The following is a 22,144-nucleotide window of genomic DNA, read 5'->3' on the forward strand; positions in this document are numbered from 1 at the left end:
TTAGTGGAGTCCCTCTGTCCTTGGGTCGCCTCCAACTGGCCTTGGCACTCTGCCCAAGGTGGAAGAGGACACGGGGCAGCAGCTGGGTACGGCGGGGCCTGGGGCTCCCCCACACTGTGGGCCCAGGCCAGAGGCTCTGGCTGTCATCTTCACTCCCACACAGCGGTGGCTTCATGGCGGGAAACAGCACAGCGAGGAACCTTCTCTCCCCATCGCTCTCCACACCCCACTGACACCCACCGTCCCCCACTCCTGGCTCTGGGAAGCCTATTAGAAGAGCTGAGATCAGTGCCCCTGCTGCGGCAGCTGGGGGCCGGATGCAGGCCGGCCTGAGAGGCGGGGCATGTCTGGCCTGCAGGTAAAACCTGACTAGGCAGCAAGACACCAGCCCTGCAACCTCCCAACCCCTGGGCCAGGGGCTAACGGCCCTTCAGATGTGCAGGTTGACTCTGCGTCCCTATTTAGAAGGCACCGGGCATTGTCTCCGGCCTCTCAGAAAGGGAGGGGAGGAGGCCGCTTGGAGCTTCCCTCGCGAGGACCCCAGAAGAGGTTCATCTGCCTGTGGAGGAGGGCAGGGCCTGTGGTGTCCCGTCAGACCCTTAGGATCTGAGCTGGGCATTTTTGGGGCAGGAGACCCAAGCTGTGGCTGACAGTGTTGGGGTGACATCCTCGAGGCAGGGGGTGTGTCTGTCTCAGCTGGAGCGCTGGGGAAGAAGGCGCTGGCACCCTGTCCACAGGAAGAGCTGTAATCAGGCCTCATGGCCCTCCCTGGGGCACCCCCTCCTGGGGATTGCAGCCAGGGGTGATGGCGAGGAGTTTGGGTGTGAGGCCTCTGGCGAGGAGGGTGGGGCCCTCAGGCTGAGTGGGACGTCACGTTGTAGGTGGCTTTCTTCAGCGTGTCCAGGAAGAACTGCTCGTTCTCCAGGAAGTCACGATCCTGAAAGGCAGACACGGTACAGTGGTAGGTAGCCCCCAGCTCCCTCCTATCCCGGCCTCCCTGGACAGGGATGCCAGCTCGGGGAACTGAGAGCAAGGAGGACCCCTGGGTGCCAGCCCAGCCCAACCTCACTTGGGGAGCAACCTCCCCACTTCCTCCCCGGCTCTGGAAAGCACCAGGGGCCATGGAAAGAGCACATGCACACAAGTGACAAAGACCAGGGCTCAGTCGCAGCGAGGCCACCTGCTAGCAGTAACTTCAGCCTCAGAGCCCCCGTGTGTGAGCTGCAGACTCCCACGTGGGAGGTAGAAACTCATAATGCCCGTGAACCCCTCAGCCCACAGGAGGTGCCCCCAAATGACAGCTGCTGTCACTGTAATCACAGGTCACCATCAGGTCCAGCTGGGATGACACAGACACAGAACCTGGCCCAGAGGAAGGTCTCGGGGCCAGGACATGCTCCTCCCTGGTCACCACGGTGAGCACGAGGGCCTCGGGCCTAGGGGGTGCCAGGGAGCGCGCCTGGCTGGCTGTCTCTGCTCTGGACTCACCTGCTCCGCCGTGTGCCTCAGCAGCACCAGCTTGGCATAGAGGTTGGAGGGCCCCAGGCCGACAGGAGGCTGGCTGCACTGGGCGGCGGAAGCGGGAGCCATGACGGCTGGAAAGAGCGAGGAGGAAGTCAGGGGGCGCACGTGGGAGAGGCGGCTACACGCCCTGGGGCCAGGCTCCAACTCTCTAAAGCCTCTCTAAGTGCCCTGGTGCTCTGGCCTGCCGGGTCCAACTCCAGCACTTAATCAAGGGGACTAGTCAGGCGGAGGGGCAAGATGCAGGCACAGACTCCACTGGGCCGCTGCTCATCTTGGCGACCGAGAAAAAATCATTCCCTGGGGAATCAGTAAGAAACCAGGGACCCACCTCATCGTGGAAGCTATGGTGGCTCAGAGACTTAATTACTGCTGTGAAAGCATGTTCCACATGTCTGTTTCTGAATGAAGAAAATCAGGATACGAAGCATGTGATATGATCTTGACAGAAAACCCCAGAGTGTGCAACGTTACACGCCCGGGTGTTCAGGGTGGGTCTCTCGAGACTGGGGAGTGGGCTGAAGATGTTTTTAACAGTTTTCCTCGCTCCATCTCTTACCTCTCAGTCTGTGATTATCGTGCGTCATTTGTGTAAAAGAGGAACCCACTGCCCCCCCTAGCTTGAGCGGGAGGGGGGCTCCCACCGTGGCCTTGCCCCGTGGCCACCCGTCCTTCCGCAGCCACTTACCACTCAGGCTGGGAGCCGCCAGGCCCTGGGCCTTGGGGAATAGCACTAAGGGGCTGGAGGGCAGGTTCTGTCGGACCCGGTCCAGCTGGATCCTCTGCTGGGCCAGACTCAGATGCTCCTGTCCCGAGAGAGGACACATGGTGAGGGTGGGAGGCCGGCGGGGTCTGGGGGAGCCAGACTGGGGGGAGCCTTGCCTGGTGCACGTGCTGCTCCTGCTGCCGTAGCTGCTCTTGCTGCTGCTGCACCAGCTGTAGCCGGGCCTGTTGCTCCGACTGCACCTGCCGGGCCTCCCGAAGCGCCTGCTCCCCCTCCTTGTACTTCTCTGAGGCCACCTGGGGGAGCCACCAGGTCAGCGTGCTGGTGGGGTCGAGCAGCGCCCATGCCCACCCAGCTCCGGAGTTGTAGTGTGGGCACCTGGCTCATGCCCTCCACCTCCTGGGCGCGGAGCCGGAGGCGCTGGGCCAAGGCGCTGACCCGCTCCTTCTCCAGCCGCAGTTCCTGCCGCTCCCGCTCCAGAGACTCCCTTTCAGCCACCAGCTGGTCCTCTTTGGCCCGGAGCTCGCTCGCTTTGATCTTGAGCTCTGCCTGCTCCTGGAGGCAGAAAGTCCTTGCTGTATTCTCCTCCAGGAGGAGCTGAGCGGGTTCTGCTCCGGTTTGGGGACCCCTCGACTGCCCTGCCATGTGATGGTGGGTCAGTGCCACCTGATTCTGGCAGGAGGGGACAGGCCTAGAGGCCTGGGGCTAAGACTTGTGCAGCTCCTCTGAGCCCCGATGTCCTTTTTTCGAGAGCATCTAAGTTACGGGGACACGGTGAGGACTGGATGAGGAGTGTGGGAAGCACAGGGACAACGGGTGGAGCGGTCAGGATGACGTGACAGGTTGTGATGACGTCATGGGGCTTGGCCTCCACTCTCAGGGTGCTATGCACTTTGCTAAGCTGATGCAACCAATGGAGGGGCACACAGAGGGCTGCCCGCTGCCCCACAGGCTCCAGGCCCTACCTTGGCCAGGCTGATGAGGGTGCCCTCCCGCTGGCTGTCCACCTGCATCGCCCGCTCCGCCTCGCGCTCTGCTCTCTCCTTACTCAGCTTCTGCTGCGCGTAGAAATCGGCCCACTCGGCCGCCAGGCGCCGCCGCTCCTCCCCACACTTGTGCATGACAGACTTCTGCTCCTCCAGCAAGGCACTCTGGGACGAGGGCAGGCAGGCAGGGGTGAGCATCTCTGGGCGTCTCGGCAGGGACAGCTGCTGAGCGCGGCGTGGGTGGACTCACCTTGGCCCTCTCCAGCTCCTCCCGCTCCATGGCCATCTGCTGGGCCGTGACCTTCCTCTGCTCCTCCAGAGCACGCTTTGTGGACTCCACCTTGGTATGCTCGGCGTTCACCCGCCAGCGCTCCTGCAGGCAGGCCGGGGATCAGAGCGTGCACCTCTGGGACTCTCCTGACTCCCATCACGCTTGAGTGCTCCCTGGGAGCTGCGAAAACCCACCCGCATCTCCCGTGCTGGGCCACAAACACCCCCTTCCCAGAGAGGTGCCAAAAGAGGATGTCTAGGAAAGCTGCCAGGGCCCAGGCCCCGGATTCGCCAGACATGCCTGGCTTGAGAATCATGGCTGAGAGGCACAGAGCAGCAACACCCACACTTGCTGCAGTGCCAGCAACAGCTCCCTGCCTGCCCGAGTCCTGGCAGAAGTAGAGGACCAGGTGGCTGCCACACTCCGTATGCCAGGGGGCATGGCACGGCAGGAGCTGAGGAGCTGAACTGTGCCTGGCCTGAGGCAGGCGCTTAGTAAAACTACCAAATGAAGCCTGAAGGTGGCTCACAACGCGAAGGTGTCTACACACCAACTATACGTGACGTCATCAGTGGTCACGTCTGGCTCAGGTAATTTTCATTTTCCTCATTTTGCCTGTATTTTAGTATCTTCCAGTGAAATGTTTCATTTTATAAGGTATTATTTATTTTTAAACTATTTTTGCGTTGGAGAGCTGGGGTGCAGGCCAGAGATGGGGGCAGTGAGAGGATTCACCAGAGACAGAGTGGGGAGCAGAACAGGCAGATCCACTGAAGTCCACTGCTGAGGGGAACAGCGGGGAGACAGGAGAGGTCTGCTGCGCCATGTGGGTAGCTCCCTGGCTGGGGATCGAACTCAGGCTGTCAAGGTGGACCTTCATGGTGGTAACGCTGAGACTTAACCCCTAGGCCACCAGGGAGGCCCCAAGGTATTTTTTAAACTGTGAAATTTGCTCATACAGGAGAGAGACGCGGGGAGTTCAGAAGCACGGCTGCCACGGCTTGGAGGTGCGCGCATCTCTCCCAGTGCCAGACCCCAGTGTTGGGAAGGAAGACGGGCGCTTCTGGAGTGGGAGGTCAGAACCGCCCCCCACCCCGCCCAGGGCAGGGGGGAGGACGGGCCCACCTGCTCCAGCAGCCGGCTCTGCTCGTTGAGGCGCGCCTCCATCTTCCCGATGACCTCCTGCAGCCGGCTCCGCTCTTCCTCCATGTCCCGCTGCTGCTGGCCCAGCCTCTCCTGCAGTGCTGGGAGGGCCCACGAGCGTCAGTGCCCGCCCACCCGCCCCGCTGGCGCTGTGCTGGGAGAGGGAGGGACGCACCACCCCCGGCACCTCGGAGCTGCTCATCCCGCTGCCGTATGCCCAGCTCCCGCTCCTGGGCGGTGGTGACGTGCGAGGCCTCCACGCGCGAGGAGAGCTCGTTGAGGCTGCTGGAGAACTTCTCCATCTGCTCGATGATGCCGTTCAGGGACCTGGGGGAGGAGGGGGTCACCCTGGCCCGGGGACCTAGGCACCAGCCCCGGGGCGGCAAAGCCCGGGCAGCACACATACCGCGTGTGGGAGGTGGCGCTGGTGACGGCATCGATCTCTCGGTCCTTTAGCAGCTTCAGCCGCTGCAGCTGCTCCTCGTGGTCCGTGCGCATCGCCAGGATGGACGCCCTGCGGGCAGGCAGCAGGAGCCCACCTGAGCAGGACCAGGCGGACGGACCATGCAGTCGACACCACGGGCAGCTCCCAGCCCCAAGCACAGTGCACCTCCCGGCCTCTCCTCCTCTGGCCCTGCCTCAGTTTCCCTGGCCCTTCTGCTTTAATGGTCCTGGGCCTCAGCGCCTCATCTACTCCTAAGGGGGAGGGCCCTTGCGACTCAGCAAAGGACTCTTCACACAGTGGCGGCGGGTGTCCTCAGTCCTTTCACGTGTGGCCTGGCTGAGGGGTGTTACAAGGGCTGCTCCACCGCTGATAACTCCCTCAGCCTCTGCTGAGTTCTATTCTTATTTAGGAACACTGCCCTGGGCACAAGAGCACCCCCTCTCCAGGGTCCGCCAGGTTTCCGGGTCCAGCTAGAAGTCAGGCAGGTAAGCTGCCCACTGGTCTATTAGGCCCTGGGTGGCTTCCTGCAGGTCCTGCCCGAAAAGCCAGTGACCTGCAGGCCCTGAGTCACGCCCCCCACCTTTGGAGGACCGGCTTCCCACTGTTGGGGGTGAGAGGTCAGTGTGCACAGCCTCCCTTGGTCTTCACCCAGATGGGGCGGGGTCAAGTGTGGCTCATGTCCGAGAGAGAGCTGGGGCTGAGAACTGGCTTCCTCCCGCCATCCGCCGAGCCAGGCCCTGTCCTCACCGCTGCAGCTCCTGGAGCCGCTCCATCTCCTGGTCCTTCTCTTGTGTGGCGGCTGCCAAGCGCCGCTGGTGCTGGGCTGTGAGCTCGTTGCGGGCCTGCTCAGCTTCCTGGCAGTGTGCCAGATACCGCGCCGACAGCTCCTCATTCTCTCTCTGCAGCCGCTCCTCCCGCTGCTGGTAAGATGTTTCCAGCACCTTGACACGGCTTCTGCCAACACACCACCAGCCGTGGGGCTCGGAAAGCTGCCTCCCAAGGGCTGTGAGTGCACTTGGGCTGGGGCAGGCCCTGAGGGCTGCGCAGGAGCCACGGGTACCTGTGGGCCTTCTCAATGAGCTCCAGGTCTGCCTGGTGTCGCTGCTGCAAACTCTCCAGCAGCAGCTGGTGCTGGGCCCGTTCCAGCTCCAGCTTCCTCACCTGGGATGCAATGCGAGGGACACAGTGGAGGGGCGTGCTCCTCACAACAGGGGAAGCCTTCCAGCCCTCAGTGACACCTTCCTACCCCCACCCGCCTTCACCTGGGCCTCCAGCTCAGCCTGCCGGGCCTCACTCTGCAGAAGCTGCATCTGGAGCTCGGCCGTGCCACTCTGGAGCTGCGCCTGAGCAGCCAGGAGCTGCTTCTGGTATCCTGCGCCGGGCAGCAGGCTCCAGGCCAGGGACTCTGGGAGCAGGTGCTGTAGAAAAGCGCGAGAGATGTTTCAGGTTAGCTGGGAACAGGAAGCCGATGACCTCAGCCTTCTGGTCACAGCACTGCCCAGGCCCTGTGCCTGCCCCCTGGCTGTAGAGATGGACGAGGACGTGCCACTAAGAGGCCAAGGATGAGGCGAGAGTCATATGGACACGGCACCTGCCCCTTCGGGTCTGGTAAGGAACCTCCCCTTCTCCCTCAGAGCAAGATCTGTCCAAGCAGAGGCCCAGTCAGTCAGGCCTGACATCCCGTGTTAATAATCTGGTTCCTGAGGCCACCCACACCCTCAATCTCCCAAAGGTGTTGTGGGTTCCAGGGACCTGCTCCTGGGCGATGCGGGGAGATTAGGCCTCTTAGGCCCAGAGGTCAGAGGAGACCTCCACACCTGGGAAAGGGGTAGCAGGGTGGTTGGTGGGGGCATGGCAAGGATGGAGGAGGCTTTCTAGAAGGAACAGCAGGCTCCTACAGCACTGCTTTCTGACCGGAGCCTTCCTGCGGCTCTGGCCGGTGCTACCTCTGCTTCCATACTCGTGCTGGCAGACCAGCACCCCGCTCTGCCTGGGAGCAGCAGCTACATGCTGAGGAGCGCCAGGGAGGCCATCGGCCATCATGCACGCTCTTCCTGGCAGGTGGTGAAGCCCAGGCCTGGTTTCCCCTCCCTACCTGGACGGGCACAGAAGGCCCCGGGGGCTCCTGGGCGCTCGGGAGACAGATGGTAGGCTCTGAAATATCCACAGCACAGAGGTGAGCAGGTTGAAAAGACCCAGCGGGCCTGTGTGTGCATCGGGGGAATTTCGCTTCACTCATCTTAGGGGGACCCCGAGAAGCTTGAGCCTCTTCCTCACCCAGAGTTAAACCCCTAAACAGCAGAAAACAAACCAGTGCTGGGGAGGTTTCCAGGGGCTGCTCCCTTCTCCGGGTCACCTGCACGGGGGGCCGGGGCATCCTGCTTCCACGGCTCGAGGGACCTGAGGACACGGGAGGGGTGGCGGGTGAGCAGCCTTCTGTGCAGGACACAGGGAGTAAGGGGAGCGGGCACGGGTCATCAAGGTCAAGTCCGGTTCAAAGCGCTGATGGGAAAGGCGGGGCGTCTCGGCGTGGTGAGGGAGACGGGAATGGGCTTAGGAAGCTCTTTACCCCGTGGGCCTGGTACCAGTCCCGCCCCTGTGTCAGTCCATAAGGCCGCACCCCCCACGTACCCTCCACTGTGGACATGCCCCGAGGGGGCAGGCCTGGCAGGTGGCTTTTGTGCTGCTGTTTCTGGCGTCCCCCCGGCCGCGGCGGCGGCTTGCTCGAGCCCCGGCGTGCTGGCCCCGGGCTGGCTGCGGGAGCGAGTGTTCACTGACCGTGTGGCGGGCCCGGGTCGGCCGGAACGAGAAGGGGCCGGGACAAACCCCCACGTGAAGCCGTGTCGACATCTCCCCTTGCCGCTGCCTCCGGCCTGTTCCCACTGCCTGTCTCGCTGATTCTCCTCCCATCTGAACCCTGCGATTCGTGGGTCTCCCCCACCTTCCACATCCCCTTTCCTGTCTCAGCAGCCACCGCAGCACAATATATGGACACTGACCATCGGCCAGTGAGAGGTTAAGGAAGAAGATGGGCCGGCTGCAGGCACAAGGTGAAGCTCAAGTTCACGGCCTGGTTTGGGCCTGCTCAACTTCACACCGAGGCGCCACTTAACGAGCTACATCCTCATTCCCACCACCCTTAGGGGGGACATCCCTGGCCTCTCACAGAAGTGTCCGATTCACCTCCCCTTTGCTCTGGCTGCATCTTGTCACTCCCTCTGGACAAGCCCAGCTTTGCAGCCCCTTCCTCAGGCGCCACTCTGTCCTGCCCCACTGCACTGGCATTCTGGCTGCCAGGCATTGCCTCCTGGCCACTACCTTCTCTAAAAGTCTCAGCTTACACATGCTTCATTGATATTAGCCCAGCTGGCGGAGGCGCTGCCACTATGGACACCAGGCTTCTACCAGCTCCAGGGCACTGAGGCCAGAGCCCCTGCTCCGAGGCCCCATAGCCTGTTTGGCAGACCAAGTCAGCACGTGCCCCAGCAGTCAGGCTCCGAGACCCAGCAGCACCTGGGCCTAGCAGGGAGCCAGACATTCCGCAGAGCCCGGGGAGGGAGAGAGGTGAAGCTGCAGGCTGCGCTCCGGACAGACCCCCAGACAGGAAGGTTAGCCTTCCCAAGGCCCCTGCCCCGTCCTCCCGCCACCAGAGACGCAGCCCAAGCTGGTACCTGCTGGAAGGCGGATGGCCCGCTGCCGCCACTGAGGTCAGGTGCTGCTCTCTGGCCAGACCTTGGGACTTCTTCTGCGCCAAGGCATGGCTTAGCCAATCCTCCGCCTCCTCCTCAGGTGCTCCCGGCCTGGACGCCTGGCCGGCTTTGGCAGGGGACCCCGTACCCTTGGTGGGTGGTTTAGTCCCTGAGGAGGGGGGCAGCCTGCTGGGGACCAATGGCAATTTCTGGCTTCCAGGAGGGAGTACAGGGGGTGTGGGGAGCGCTGAGCCTCCCCTTTCAGCTTCTTTGGTGGGAAGGGGAGGGAGCAGGTCCGAATCCTCATCCTTGAGGCCCAACCAGTCAGCGCCTCCCTTCCTGGGGTGTGGGGGGCTGGATGTTGCTGGGGTGCTCTGTTTGGAACCTGCTTCTCCCTTCGGATCTGCACCACCTTCTGCTAAGAACCTACTTCAAGACAGAAAGGAGGGGGTTTAAGGCAGGGGAGCCACTGCAGAAACATCCCCTGCGGGCGGTGAGTTTGAGGCGCAGGTGCCTGCACAGCTGCCGAGGCCCAAGGGCCAGCAGTCGGGAGGCAGTGCAGTGGAGGCCATCAGGACACACGGCGCGCCCGACCCCTGGTGTGAGCCTGGACTTGCACCCAGAGACAGGGCGGAACTCCCACCACAGGCCCTCCTCCTGAGAAAATTCAGTGGGAACAAGAGGTTTTTGATTTTCCACTGGCAGCCATTTTGTCGCCTTTTCATTGATTCGGCCGCTGTCTCTGTTGCTGGCCAGTGGCGGCAGGTTCCGAGGGTTAAGAATAACTCGGGATGGGGAAAAACGTCCGCATGCACAGAGCTCCCGCAGGCAGGAGAGAGGCTATGAGGCCAGTGCAGCGTAACGTGAGCAACTGCTGAGCGTGAGGCAAGGGTGGCGGGGAGTTCTTTGTAGCTATTCTTATAACTTTTCTGTAAGTTTGAAATTATTTCTAAACAAAAAGTTTAAAATAAGTATCAGAAGAGACCCTAAGTTTAGAAAATTCTATCTAACAGTTTTTTTATTTTGGTGGCTGAAGAGCTCTTAGATGCAAACTGGAAGGAGAACCCTGCAGGATGGGCACAGCAAAGACCAGGGCACTGTTCTTGGGGAGCAGGGTTAGGGGTCCCCCTGGGACTGTGTGCTCCTCAGAGAGGTGGGCGTTTGTGGCTTTCGGGGCCTTCGGGGCAGGGGGTCCAGCTACCTCCTTTTTCTTCCACGGAGGTGGGGGTGGGGGCTAGAATCCAATCTGGGCTCCTCTGCTCAGCCTGGGCTGGTGAGGACTGGAGAAGCACCGGTTCCTTCAGCACCCGCAGAGCCCAGCGTCTGGCTCCCAAACAGACAGAGGGTGGGGGAGGGAGGGGTGGCTGGTCTCCATCTCTTGGGCGAAGCTCCCTGCAGGCCCTGCTTACCTGACTGACTGCCGGCGGGACTGCCGCCCTTCAGCGGAGCCCATGGTAGGCTGATAGGCCCCAAAGGTGAAGTCCTCATCGGCCCAGGTATCGTCCTTGTCTGTGAATTCAGGAGCCTGTGATCAAACTCTTTTGTGGCTGCAGAAGTTTGTTAAAAATTACCTGACTGGGGGCCTCCCTGGTGGTGCAAGGGGTTAAGATGCAACCAATGAAGCTGTCAGCAGCTACTGTAGCACGAGTTCAAGCCCCAGGCAGGGAGCTACCCACATGGTGCGGCAGACCTCTCCTGTTTTGCCCGCTGCTCCCCTCAGCAGTGTATTTCGGTCCGTCTGCCTGTACCCCAGGCCAGAAGTGTGGGGGGGGGGAGAGGATTCACCAGAGACAGAGTGGGGAACAGAACAGGCAGACTGACTGAAATACACTGCTGAGGGGAGTAGCGGGTGAGACAGGAGAGGTGTGCCGTGCCATGTGGGTATCTCCCCAGCTGGCAGGATCGAACCTGTGCTGCAGAGGCTGCGGACAGCTTCACAGTGCTGCGCTCAACTGCCTGAGCCACCGGGGAGGCCCCAAATCTTTAAAAAAATAAAATAAAACAAGCTGACTGGCAGTTTCACAGGAAGGACCAAGAAAGGTGAGGCTGCTCTGCAGGAAACAGGGGCGAGGGGCCGGCGTCAGTGCTTAGAGGGTTACGGGTCTGCCCCAGGCACCCATGTGCTGTGTGGGTTATAGGGCTGTTCTGAACAGAGGCTGGTGGGCCCAGGCTTCGAGAAACACCAGTCCAGAGCAGTGTTTCTCGAACTGTGAGTGCCACCTAGCAGCAGGTCAGATATGCAACCGATGTATTTACAAAGTGAACAGCGTACGGGTAAAAAGGAAACAGTGCTGAACGTGATGGCTGTCTCGTGACACATGCTTTCAGGATCAACGTGTGGGTGATGTGTGTGAACCCTATTTTAGAGGGAGGGCTCTGACACGGCCCAGGTTGGGGCCTCCCTCCTCGCCTCCCCGGCCCCGCCAGCGCCCTCACCCTGTGGCCTCTGGTACTTTCTGTCCAGCTTGAACTCCCTGTGCTCCCCGGTGCCGGGGCGGGCCAGGAGTTTGGGGGCGGTGCCTCGACCCAGCAGCTCATCCAGCTTGGAGCGCGCGGGGCGCGTCCCTTCCCTGCAGGATGGGACCCAGGGTAGGTTTCTGAAGAGAGGGCTTCCTGGGGGCCCCTGCTGCACCCACCCTCCAGCCTTTCCCTGGACCGGAAGCAGCAGGCTGGCCAGGGACTCACGCTCAAAAGGATCCTTACTGGTCTCCCGCCCGCTGCCGCTCTGCTTCGGGGCTGTCTCCGAACCCCAGCGTGGCCATGAAGTCATCCCCATCGTCAAACAGCGATTCTTTCTTCTGGACGGGTGTGTCTCCCGGGGTCAGAGGAATGGAGGGCCCTCAAAGACAGGACACGGGCACCTGGCTACAGGCGCTTTGGCCTGTGGCCTCACATGTGATATCTGAATGGTGTGTGTGTGGGGGGGGCCTCTGCACCCCCGGCCTTAGGGTGGGGTGGCAAGCACACATGGCAGCCGTCTGGTCTGCCCATGGCTCCTGACTCCTTGGCTTTGCAGACCAATAGGGCTCAGACTTGTGGCCCCCACCCCGGGGTGCAGCTGGGGTTCCCTGGTCCTGCACAGGGGTGTTCAGAGAGCTCACTGCCAGTTGAACCACCCCAGGATGGGTCCTAGCACGCGCCCTACCTTGCTCCCTGACAGGGTGCAGGCTCTTCGCCGAGGCCGGTGGACGCTCTGCCCCCGGTGGGGCAGACATCTTCCTGGCGACATCTTCCTCCTCCCCGTCCGAGAGCAGTCCTGCCAACGGGTCCTCCAGGTCTGGTGGCCAGAAGGGAGAGTGCAGCTCAGAGACAGTGCTTGTCAGGAAAACCGGCCTGTCGGGGGCGAGTCTAGCTGCTCGGATGGTACCAATGCATAAACATGCCCTGCTGTGGGGTGGGAGGGGGCTGTGGCAAGGGGTCTGCGATCCAGACCAGGTGGGGGCTGGGCCTGTGCTGCGGAGGGGTGCCCGTGGGACCCCATGCTGCCGTCTACACAGCCATCTAGTAATGCTCCTAAGTCATGAGCAATGGAACTTGCACGCGTTCATAAGGGGAAGGGAACTTTCCCTCTGCTTTATAAGGTCTTCAGTTTGACATCTGGCTTCCTGGTCCTTGCCAGTAAGTTCCCCCAATATCCCAGCCAATACGACATGATGAGCCCCGCCCCAGTTCAGGGTGAGCTCCATCGTGGCGCCAGCTGTCTGCTCCTCTGATCTATGCAGAGCCCTGGCGGTGGGTGAGCAAGCAAGGGTTACCCTGGCTGTTCACTCGCAAAACAAGAAGGCCCAGCCAGCAGGCCTACGGTACCTTCAAAAGAAAACTTCCTGTACTGGTGCCAAAAGGGAGGTGACTTCTTGGTGGGAATGGCGTCCCCTGCAGGAAGCAAAGAGAAGGCAAGGTCATGGCCCGAGGTTCTCACGCTACATCCTGGTGGGGCCCAGGGACAGCATGCCCTGCTTCCTGGAGCGCTGAGGACTGGCATGGGACACCCCTCAGCGTTCTCACGCAAGGTTCGGGAAGTTACCTCCTGTGCCACTCACAAGTCACTCAAACAGAGACGTGCGTTTGGGAGAAGCTCACGCTACGCTAACATTCTCCAGTTTAACTCCGTTGCTTCTCCAGGAGGGGCCGGATTGGACTTAAAGGTGCTGGAACAGCATCGCCCACGTCCCCAGTGTGTCCCTAACCTGAGGAGGTGTTTCTCACTGACACACCAGCAGGTTTGGGACCACTCGGCAGCTCTTCTTTCCCAGAACCCTTTGCGGCTCTTTTGCTTGAGCCTGGAGCAGATTTCTGCAGACCTAAGAGATCAGCATCCATGTCATCCAGATCCTGGAAAAGGAGGGAGGAGGAAAAGCCCATGGCTGCTCAGCTGGCAGATGTGATCTGCTGGTGTGACTCCACTTCCTCTGTGGGACACGCGGGGACCTGAGCACCATGGTGTTACGCTCTTATAAACTGTTCAAAATTGATATCTTAAAATTCTTCTGCAAGGGCCTCCCTGGTGGTGCAAGGGGTGGGGTTGAGTCTCAGCACTGTGAAGCTATCCACAGCCACTGCAGCATGAGTTCGATCTCCAGTCAGGGAGCTACCCCCCCGGTGCAGCAGACCTCTCCTGCCTTGCCTGCTGCTCCCCTCAGCAGTGTACTTTAGTCTGTCTGCCTGTTCTGCTCCCCACTCTGTCTCTGAAGAAACCTCTCACCCCCCACACCTCAGGCCTACAGCTCTTGTATGCATAAATAAATAAAATAAATCTTTAAAAAATAATTCTGCTGCAAAGATTAGTCTGGGGCTTGATCTGTTAAGCAAGCAGCCAAAGGAATTGGGGGGTGGGGGTGGTGTGAAGAGACATTTGGAAATAGAGAAAACTTCAGAGGCCATAAGCCGCCCCCCCATCCCACGGTGGTGAGACCTAGTCAGGCAAGGCCCGGCCATCGACCACCTCTCACGGAGCCTGGGGCACGACTGTCTCAAGGGTGAATCTATAAACCAGAAAAACTGACGTGCAGCCGGGGGGCAGGAAGGGCAACAGGTCACAGGCAAGGTCCATTCTTGCAGGAAGAATGGCTCAGAAACAACGTAAGGGGAGAAACTGGAGAAATGAAGGCTTGGTAAAGAATGTCCCTACTCCTCCCAACCCGCCCGCACAGCTCGGGGCTCCTTTACCTTCATGGCCTGGAGCAAAACCTGCGGGTCTGCTTCGGAGACATCTGAGACCTGAGACCACGGAGGGCAAGGACGCAGGTTAGCCGAGGCCCCATCACCCCGGCATGACCCCGTCACCAGGTTCCGTTAGGGCAGGGGGAGAGCTTGGCTGTGGGGCACACACGGGTGTGGGAATGGACCCAGCTCACCTCGGCATCAGTGCCTGCCAGGCCTGCCAGGCTGCTGAAGGCATCGTCTTTCAGGAGGGGCCTGCAAAGGGCCAGAGTTGGCACCCACCCACACCCTCAGGCACTAGAAGTTTCTAAGAAAGGAAGAGTATGTTACAGCATCACATAGCTTGGACAGACCCTCTCCGAGAAATAAGAATTGCTAAAAGGTGCATCACTGCCCAGCCAATGATTTTTAACTTTTTTAAAGCACCAACGCCCCTTTAAAACCATCAGGGAGGCCAAGGGGCCTCCCTGATGGTACAAGGGGTTAAGTGGCAGCACTATGAAGCTATTGGCAGCCTGTGCAGCATAAGTTCTATCCCCTGCCAGGGAGGTGACCCACACGGCGCAGCAGACCTCTCCTGTCTCCCTACTGCTCCCCTCAGCAGTGTATTTCAGTCAATCCACCTGTTCTGCTCCCCACTCTGTCTCTGGTGAGTCCTCTCACCCCCCTCCCCACACCTCTGGCCTGTACCCCAGCTCTTGCATGCAAAAATAAATAAAAATAAATCTTAAAAAAAAAAATGATAAAGACAACAGTGAAGAGAAGAAACCAGAACTGCTCTGGCTAGAACAAGGGTGGCAGGGGAAAGCTCACAGCTTCTTCCTATCTCCCAACTGCCAGGAGAACCTTAGAAGCACTTCAGCGAGCACAACCCAAAAGTTACTATCGAGGCCATCCTCTTATTTTGAGGACAAGAAAATGGAGGCTCAGAGATGTTCAGCAACCACCCAGGGTCACAGAGCAAGTGAAAGACAGGCCAGAAGGCGGGGCCTCTCCCCTGCAGCTCAGTTCTCGTTCTGCTCCCTGGGCTCCTTCGCTGCCCAGGAGCTGAGGGGAGGAGGCGTTCCAAGGGGCCACAGAGGGGAAGAGGCAAGAGCCCCCGGGCTGAAATGGGTCAGGGCGCCCCTGCCAGGCCTGGGCTTACTTTGTTCTGGCCCCGGAGAGAGGGTGCGCCGGCGCTGCCCTGGTGGTGTCTTTGGCACGTGAAGCAAGTTTCCCAGGCTTCTCAGGAAGTGTGTCTGGAACACAAAGCAGAAGAGTCGTCACTCCGCTGGAGAACCCCAATCAAGAAGGCGAGAATTGCCAGCTCCCCACCGAGCTGTCTCCCGGGCCTTCGTACCGAAAGACGGGCCCATGGGTAGGTCCTGACTTTATCCTTTGACAAACCTGAAGGGGACGGGGAGGTCTATTCCCAGCAGAAAGTCAACCCTTGATGCCCACTAGTGCCAAATGAAGAGCCCCACTCCACACCCCCTCCCCGACCCGGCCAGGAAGAACCACGTCACCCCCCAGCTGCCTGGGATCCACAGGCTTGGACATTGTGGGCGCTGCTCCTCTGGCCAGCAGACACGGGTCCACGGGCTAAGGCACGCATGTGCAGAATATGTAAGGAACTCTTGCAAGTCAATACTATTTTAAAAATAGGCCAGGCTCCGCATAGGCCTTTCTCCAAAGAAGGTACAAATGGCCATAAACACATGGAAAACTGCTCAACGCCATTAACCATCAGAGAAATGCACGTCAAGCCTGCAAGAACAGGCAACTTTACATCCACCGGACAGGCTAGACTCAGATAGAAACAAGTGCAGGTTCCCCCCGCTATGTGAACTAGACCGGTCCTCCTTGGTTATGAGTTGGTAGGTTATTTTTTTGGGTCTGGGATCATGCAGAATTTTTTTTTTTTGTATAATGTAATTATTAATAGCACTTAGTAGTGTAATAGCATGATGGTAATAGCATTTCAAATCAAATCACGTAGGAATGCTCTACTGCCGGGTAGCGGGGGAAACCTGTATAGGCAAGAACATGGGGAAACGGAACCTTCACACGTTACCAGTGGGAATGTGTAAATGGTTTAGCTGCTGTGGACAATTGTTTGGCTGGCACATCTTCAAAAAGTTAACACAAAGTTACCATATAGTCTGGTCATCAAGAACTGACAACATATGTCCACATGAAAAACGTGTGCATGAATGTTCATCATAGCATTATTCTTAAGTCTCGCCAAAATATGGAAACCACCCAAATCTTCATCAACTGATCATGAATAAACAAGTATCCATGCAATGGAGGAGCGTCCCGCCACAGAGAGGGGTGAAGGAAAGAATGCTGCAGTCTGGGTAAGCCTTGGATCCTCGGATACACGGTCAAAGGAAGCAGGTGCCAAAGTCACATACTGTGTGAATCCATTTTATGTAAAATGTTCAGGATAGGCAAATCCATAGCGGAAGAAAGTAGGTGAGTGGGTACCTAGGGTTGGGTATAGCGTTTCTTCATGAGATGATGAGAATGTTCTGGAATTAGTGTGAGGATGGTTGTACCACCTTGTGAATAAACTGACTGTACACTTGCAAAAAGTAAGTTTTATGTGAATTATGTCTCAATGAAAAGAAAAGGAACAAACTTAGAGAATTCTGGGGCACTTACTATCATCCCCCAGGAGGTCACCCAGGACGTCATCGATGGAGCCTGGAACAGAAGAGGAGCCGGCATGACACAGGAGAAAGGAGAACGTCCTCAGAAGCCTCACATCTTGAGGCCTTGCACTGGGAGTTCAGCGTCTCGGCTATTGGGACTTGGGCTCAGTTTGTCTTCATTGGCTGACTTCCAAACTCCCCGCAGCAGTTGAAAGACCTTGTGGAAAGAGACCCCCCTCCAGGGTAAAGGAGCTCCCTGGTGGCCCAGGGGTTAGTCTCAGTGCTATCACTTCTACCGCATGAGTTCGATCCCCAGCCAGGGAGCTGACCCACATGGTGCAGCAGACCCCTCCTGACTCGTCCACTGTTCCCCTCAGCAGTGTATTTCAGTCTACTACCCTGTTCTGCTCCCCACTCTGTCTCTGGGGAATCCTCTTACCCCTTGCACCTCTGGCCTGTACCCCAGTTCTTCTATGCAAAAAAAAAAAAAAAAAAAAAAGACAGACCCCAGGGTAGAAACTGAAGATGATGGTGAAGATTTTCAGGAGAACCTAAATTCCATTTGACACACTGGTCGATAAGCCAGTTGGTCACACTCTGAACAGAGACTGTGCTTCTTCGGGAAAAGTCTCCAAGTTCTAGGCACATACGAGCTTCTGTAGTACCCACAGCTTCCTTGTACCTTCCCATCTGAGACCCCCAGAACTGGTCTGGAGGTTAAGTCTCCTTGGCCACCCCCTCCTAAGAAGACAGAATCTGCCATGAAGAAATCACAAAGACTCACACCAAGAAAATATAGCAGAACATAGGCCTAAACGATTTTTGGACTCCAGGAATTATTTTTGGTTTAAAGGTGATGTTCCTTTTATCTCCCCACTCACCTTTTAGTCCTTTCTTGGTTTTTGGTGCCTATATTGGGAAAAACAAATCACATCAACAAATCAGTGAACGTGTGTTGAAACTGAGCACACAGGAAGAGTTATTTTACCTTTCTCCAAGTCAACAGAGGAAAAAAGATGCCAGAGGCATGTAGAGAAGGAAGCATTAGTGCTTTCCTAGAGTTTCTGAGAACAGACTTGCTGAGATCATGGGAACAAGCCCCACTAACCAGCTGGGGTGGGGGACACTGCTGTGGGTGCCACAGGGTGGGCATAAGTCAGCTGATGTCCCCTGCGGGGCTGAAATCTGGGCTGGGGATGCTTCCTTCCTTCCTTCTATTTCATGTCTCTGACTCAACACCAGCGACAGACACTTCAAAATGCTTCCAGCAGGACACGGAGGAAATGTCTGCTCATTGCTTAATAAGACGATGAACATCAATGCTACTTTCCATCATTCTTCATCCTGGTCCTTGTCTTCCAGTCTCCAAGGTACTCCATGCAGTCAAGATCCCAGGAGTGAGGGTGTGTGGGCTAGAAGGTCCACATTTCCATATATCTCACTCTGCAAACCACCTACCATCCTTGAGGCCTTGGGGGCCACTGGCAGCTCCTTCACAGCCTGTCCAGGTCATTTGGATTCTGCCCACACCAGGTTCATCCTCCCTAATGAAGGGAATTAAACATGATGTAGCTTTAACAAGAGCGCTTGTGCGCAAGGCCTATCAAGGGTCTCTCCTTACCCACCCCAGAATCCAAAACCTACTTCCATAATTTAAAATTTCTTTTTAGGGGAACAATTTTGGTGAGAAGCAAAGTGCCTCAGATACGTTAATGAGCTTCTGATGGCACGGGGTGACGTGGCATTGACACCAGTGGTCCTCATCCCTCATCCTGGAGAATTCTGAGCTGGCCTGTACCCATCTCAGAAGGGAAGTGGGTGCCTGCTCTATGGCCATACACCACCTGGATGCCCACCACGACCGTACAGGCAGCATTCAGCAGAGTGGATGTGAGTTCTGGTGACCCCTTGACAGGATTTTGACCCACTGTGGGACTCTCCTTCTACCCCCTCCATCCCCCAACATTCCCAAACCCCACCTTAGGCCTGTCTTTGAAGAAAGGAGTCAGAGGGGACCATTTTTATTTCTCGGATGTTGGCCCGTCCTGTTATTAGATTGGAAAGTTGACCCTGGGCCACTCTGAGTATCTGTGGTTCTCTTTCTGCAACGGCAAATTTCACGGCCTGCAAGTCCAAACACCCGCGTCTCACACCCCGGGACCTCTGCCCCCTGAGGCTCCCGCCCCGCCTCCCCGCCGCGGGAGTTTCTGAGGGTGGCAAGGGCCGATCCCGTCGTCGCAACTGCTCAGCCTACCCCCTGGGCAGCATCTTTAAAAGCCCGCGGCCGCCCTGAGCAAGGGCTCTCCGGAGTCCCGCCCTCGGGTGCCAGACGGTGCGTCCCCTCAGGGCCGCCCCCCGCCCTCCCCGCCCAGCTCGACTCCGAGCGCAGCCTGTGGGCCCCCAGCCCCTGCAAAGCCCCCGGCCCCGCGCCTCGGAGGCTCAGATGGGGCCTGTCCCAGTCAAAGCTGCTGGACCCGGTACCGCTGAGCCCGGTTCGGTCAGGCCTCCCGCTCTGGGGCCCCACGGACGCCCATCTCTGCCTCCGGCCACCGGAAGAAAGGGGCGCGTGGCATCCTGGGAGCTGTAGTCCGCGACCAGCTCACCTGCAGGAGCCAAGGGAAGAGGGAGCGCCCGCAGGAACTACATTTCCCAGGGTGCTCCGCCGCGGCCGTTGGCCGGGGCGGGGCCTCCGTTGCGGCTCCGTACGTTGCTAGGAGCTGCCCACACGCCGCTTTGGGAGAGGCCGCCGACCCGGAGGCTAGTGGTTCGCTTCTTCCAGCCCTCTCCGGAGGCCTCGCGGCCCTAGTCTGCAGGACCGACCGAAGTCCTCCAGCACGTTTCTGAGGACTGACTCGTGGGTGGGGGGTGAGGAATGTAGGGTTGGAAGATGGACGGGGAAACCAAACATGAGCGCGTTTATCCCACACCCCTAAGCTTAGGGAAGCGGCTGTAACTTTCTCCTTCTATTAGTCACATTGTTACAGGGCAGGGAGAGGGGCAGCCCAGACCCCGCAAACCTGCCTGTTCTAAATGTGTTCTGCCATCCGCCTCATTAACACTAAACATATGAGACTTTAATGGGAAGGAACTTTAATACAACTAGGAAACCATACAGAGAAGGCAAAGAACCTATTTCTAAATCAAGCACCCAAAGTGACCCGTCCCCTCGTGGGTAAAAGCCCCACAAAGGGGATTGGCCCAGAGTGAGGCCAGAGAACTACCACAGTCTAAAGCATCTTCCAGTGGGGACCCACAGAAAAGGGTCAGAACCAACCAGACAAGCCCGGAAGGAAAAGAGCAAAATCAACATCAAGATAAAAGCTGCCATGGTCACCTCCCCACGGGTCTCACCCACATCTGTGTCACCCAGTCCACGACCAAAAAGGCAAACGCAGTTTCTTCATGTCTCTTGGCTCCATGCGCCTCCTCCAGGTCTCCCGGCTCTCCATCCCGCTTCCTTCCTCAGTCTCCTCTGCAGCAGCTTCTCTCTGCTCAGCTCCACCCTCCTTTTGGGTGGGACAGGAAACCTGGAACCTCTCTCTTTCCTGGGGACCACCCTATTACACTATCAAAGCTGCGAAGCCAGAAGGAAAGCAGCACCAATAAAGACACACTTTTGTGTTAATTAGCGTTTATTAAGTGTTTAATTTTACAAAGGAAAAGGGGTTAGTTTGGTTTACCCGCAGGCCGAGCAGGGCTGGTGGGTCACCTCTGTCCAACCAGGAGTCACATGCTCTGGACCCAGGCACGGACTTGGTGCCCCCACCCCACTGATGTGTCCATCAGGGATAAGACGCAATGTAGGAAAATTGCACTGTCAGGATGAAACCTCAAACCACAACAATAAAAGGAAAAGGACACAAGTCATTTCTTTGAACCCATAGCAACTGGAAACTACAAAGTAGTAGTCTGAGTGGTCTGGAAGATCACATACTGTTGCCTAATCTATGAAACAGGCAACAGTGTTGTTGCAAAACAATTTATTTAGGCTCACAATTCTTAAAATCACCTCCAATTTTCCATAATCTTCAAGATAAGCAAGGGCCCACTTAAGGCAAAATCAAAACCAAACATTCTATTTACTATCATGAACTACAGAAAAAGATCCTGAACCCCACTGCCAAACATTCACGATGGACTCATTTTAGTCATTTACATTGTGACTTCGTCTAATCTGCTAAGAAGGCAGTAAATACTGAGTTAGCTGAGATGATCTCTGTATTACTCCATGAAAAGGATCAGCTTTATCTGAGTCAGGAAGATCACCAAGACTTTTGGTCAGGGGTAGAATCATCAGTTTCCCGGCAAGGCTCCTCTTCCCAGTGGTGGTAGGGGCCCCCACAAACTAACAAGATTAGCAGTTGTTACTTATCATCTGCATCTAATTCTCTTCCTAAGGGGATGGGCGGAAAGAACTGAGGGAGTGGAGCAGGCTTCATGTAAAGAATTTTCCTTCCCCAGAAAACTCTAGGATCATGATTTGAACGTGCTACCTTTTGGAACTATAAAGCACCTGCGATTGGAAATTATAGGCATTGTGTTCTCAGAAAGCGTGAACATGGTTCCTGTTGCAATTAGGTCAATATTCTGAAGATGAACTGATCTTAGCAGTGCTGTTCTGAGACCAGACAGGGAAGGCCCCCAGGGCTTTGGGACCAACTGCGCCTTGAGGTCACCAATGTCCCAATACTAAAACACACCTCGGGACAGATCTGGTGGAGCCTATGAGAAAGCAGCTCCAAATACTTGAGCAAGAACCACCAACCAATCCTCATCCACTGTAAGTAGCAAAAATGTCTGTTATAGCGCAGCTTTTCAATCCTGGCTACTGTTTTTTATTTTTTTTTAAAAAAGCCTAGCTCAGTATCAAAAGAATCATTCATTCTACACCATACTTATAATTTTGGTGAAGAACTGGTTGAAACTTATCTTTGCACCTTTTATAAAGGTAGCTCACGAGATCCCAACCAGGTTGAACGTGGGTGATCTGGCTTCACAGAAGGCAGACAGGCCACTGCTTGTCTGCAGCGAGAAGCCAGCGCCCAGCGGAGCAGCCCCTCAGGCTACCACACCTTGTCTGCTGACACCCACTACCTGCTCAGGCAAGTTTCCTGCTTTCTCTTTTTTGTTCTTATGTGTTGCCTAAACATAAAACCTGTATCTTAAAATTCTGTCTTGAAATGTATGCTTAATGGTGCAGCGTTCTTTCTCTTGAAAGTACAGTGAGGTTTTATTCCATCTTTATTCTTTGATTACACTGAATAAAGTTCAAGGTAAAACATCCCAATAGTAATAAAAATAGTAGCAAATATCAGATTTAGCTTTTAAGTAAAACTCAAGGTACTAGACTGAGGTGGCTCTGAACCGACCATGACCAGTCTAAACCGGCCCAGCCAGACCCCAGATCCGTGCAGCTGGCCCAGGCAGGCGTCATTTCCAACACGCTGAGAGCCAGGTGCCAGCTGCTCCCTGTGACTGAGTATTTAGCCACTAACTGAAATAATTCTGTATTTGACAGGTCATTATTAAGCAATTTAAATTAGTTATTTCCTAGAATTAGAACTATTGT

General features: G+C 57.1%; 1 protein-coding gene across 1 annotated transcript; it reads right to left on the reverse strand.

Moving 5' to 3' along the window:
- Positions 1-446: 446 nt before the first annotated feature.
- FBF1 (Fas binding factor 1) lies at positions 447-19,483 on the reverse strand (the record flags this gene model as incomplete). Its single annotated transcript, XM_084238082.1, has 30 exons — positions 447-937; positions 1,489-1,595; positions 2,210-2,327; positions 2,404-2,541; positions 2,624-2,800; positions 3,211-3,396; positions 3,482-3,604; positions 4,628-4,746; positions 4,833-4,972; positions 5,052-5,159; positions 5,838-6,044; positions 6,151-6,251; positions 6,353-6,508; positions 7,186-7,244; positions 7,402-7,490; positions 7,740-7,844; positions 8,762-9,208; positions 10,189-10,288; positions 11,216-11,349; positions 11,483-11,618; positions 11,925-12,056; positions 12,548-12,754; positions 12,994-13,111; positions 13,946-13,996; positions 14,134-14,194; positions 15,084-15,177; positions 16,586-16,627; positions 17,457-17,484; positions 19,057-19,178; positions 19,396-19,483. 30 exons carry the CDS (start codon positions 19,481-19,483, stop codon positions 854-856), a joined length of 3,777 nt encoding a protein of 1,258 aa, XP_084094208.1. The 3' UTR covers positions 447-853.
- Between the last annotated feature and the right edge of the window lie 2,661 nt (positions 19,484-22,144).

The sequence above is a fragment of the Talpa europaea genome (assembly GCF_964194135.1).
Source record: "Talpa europaea genome assembly, chromosome: 7".
In the NCBI taxonomy this organism is placed as follows: domain Eukaryota; kingdom Metazoa; phylum Chordata; class Mammalia; order Eulipotyphla; family Talpidae; genus Talpa; species Talpa europaea.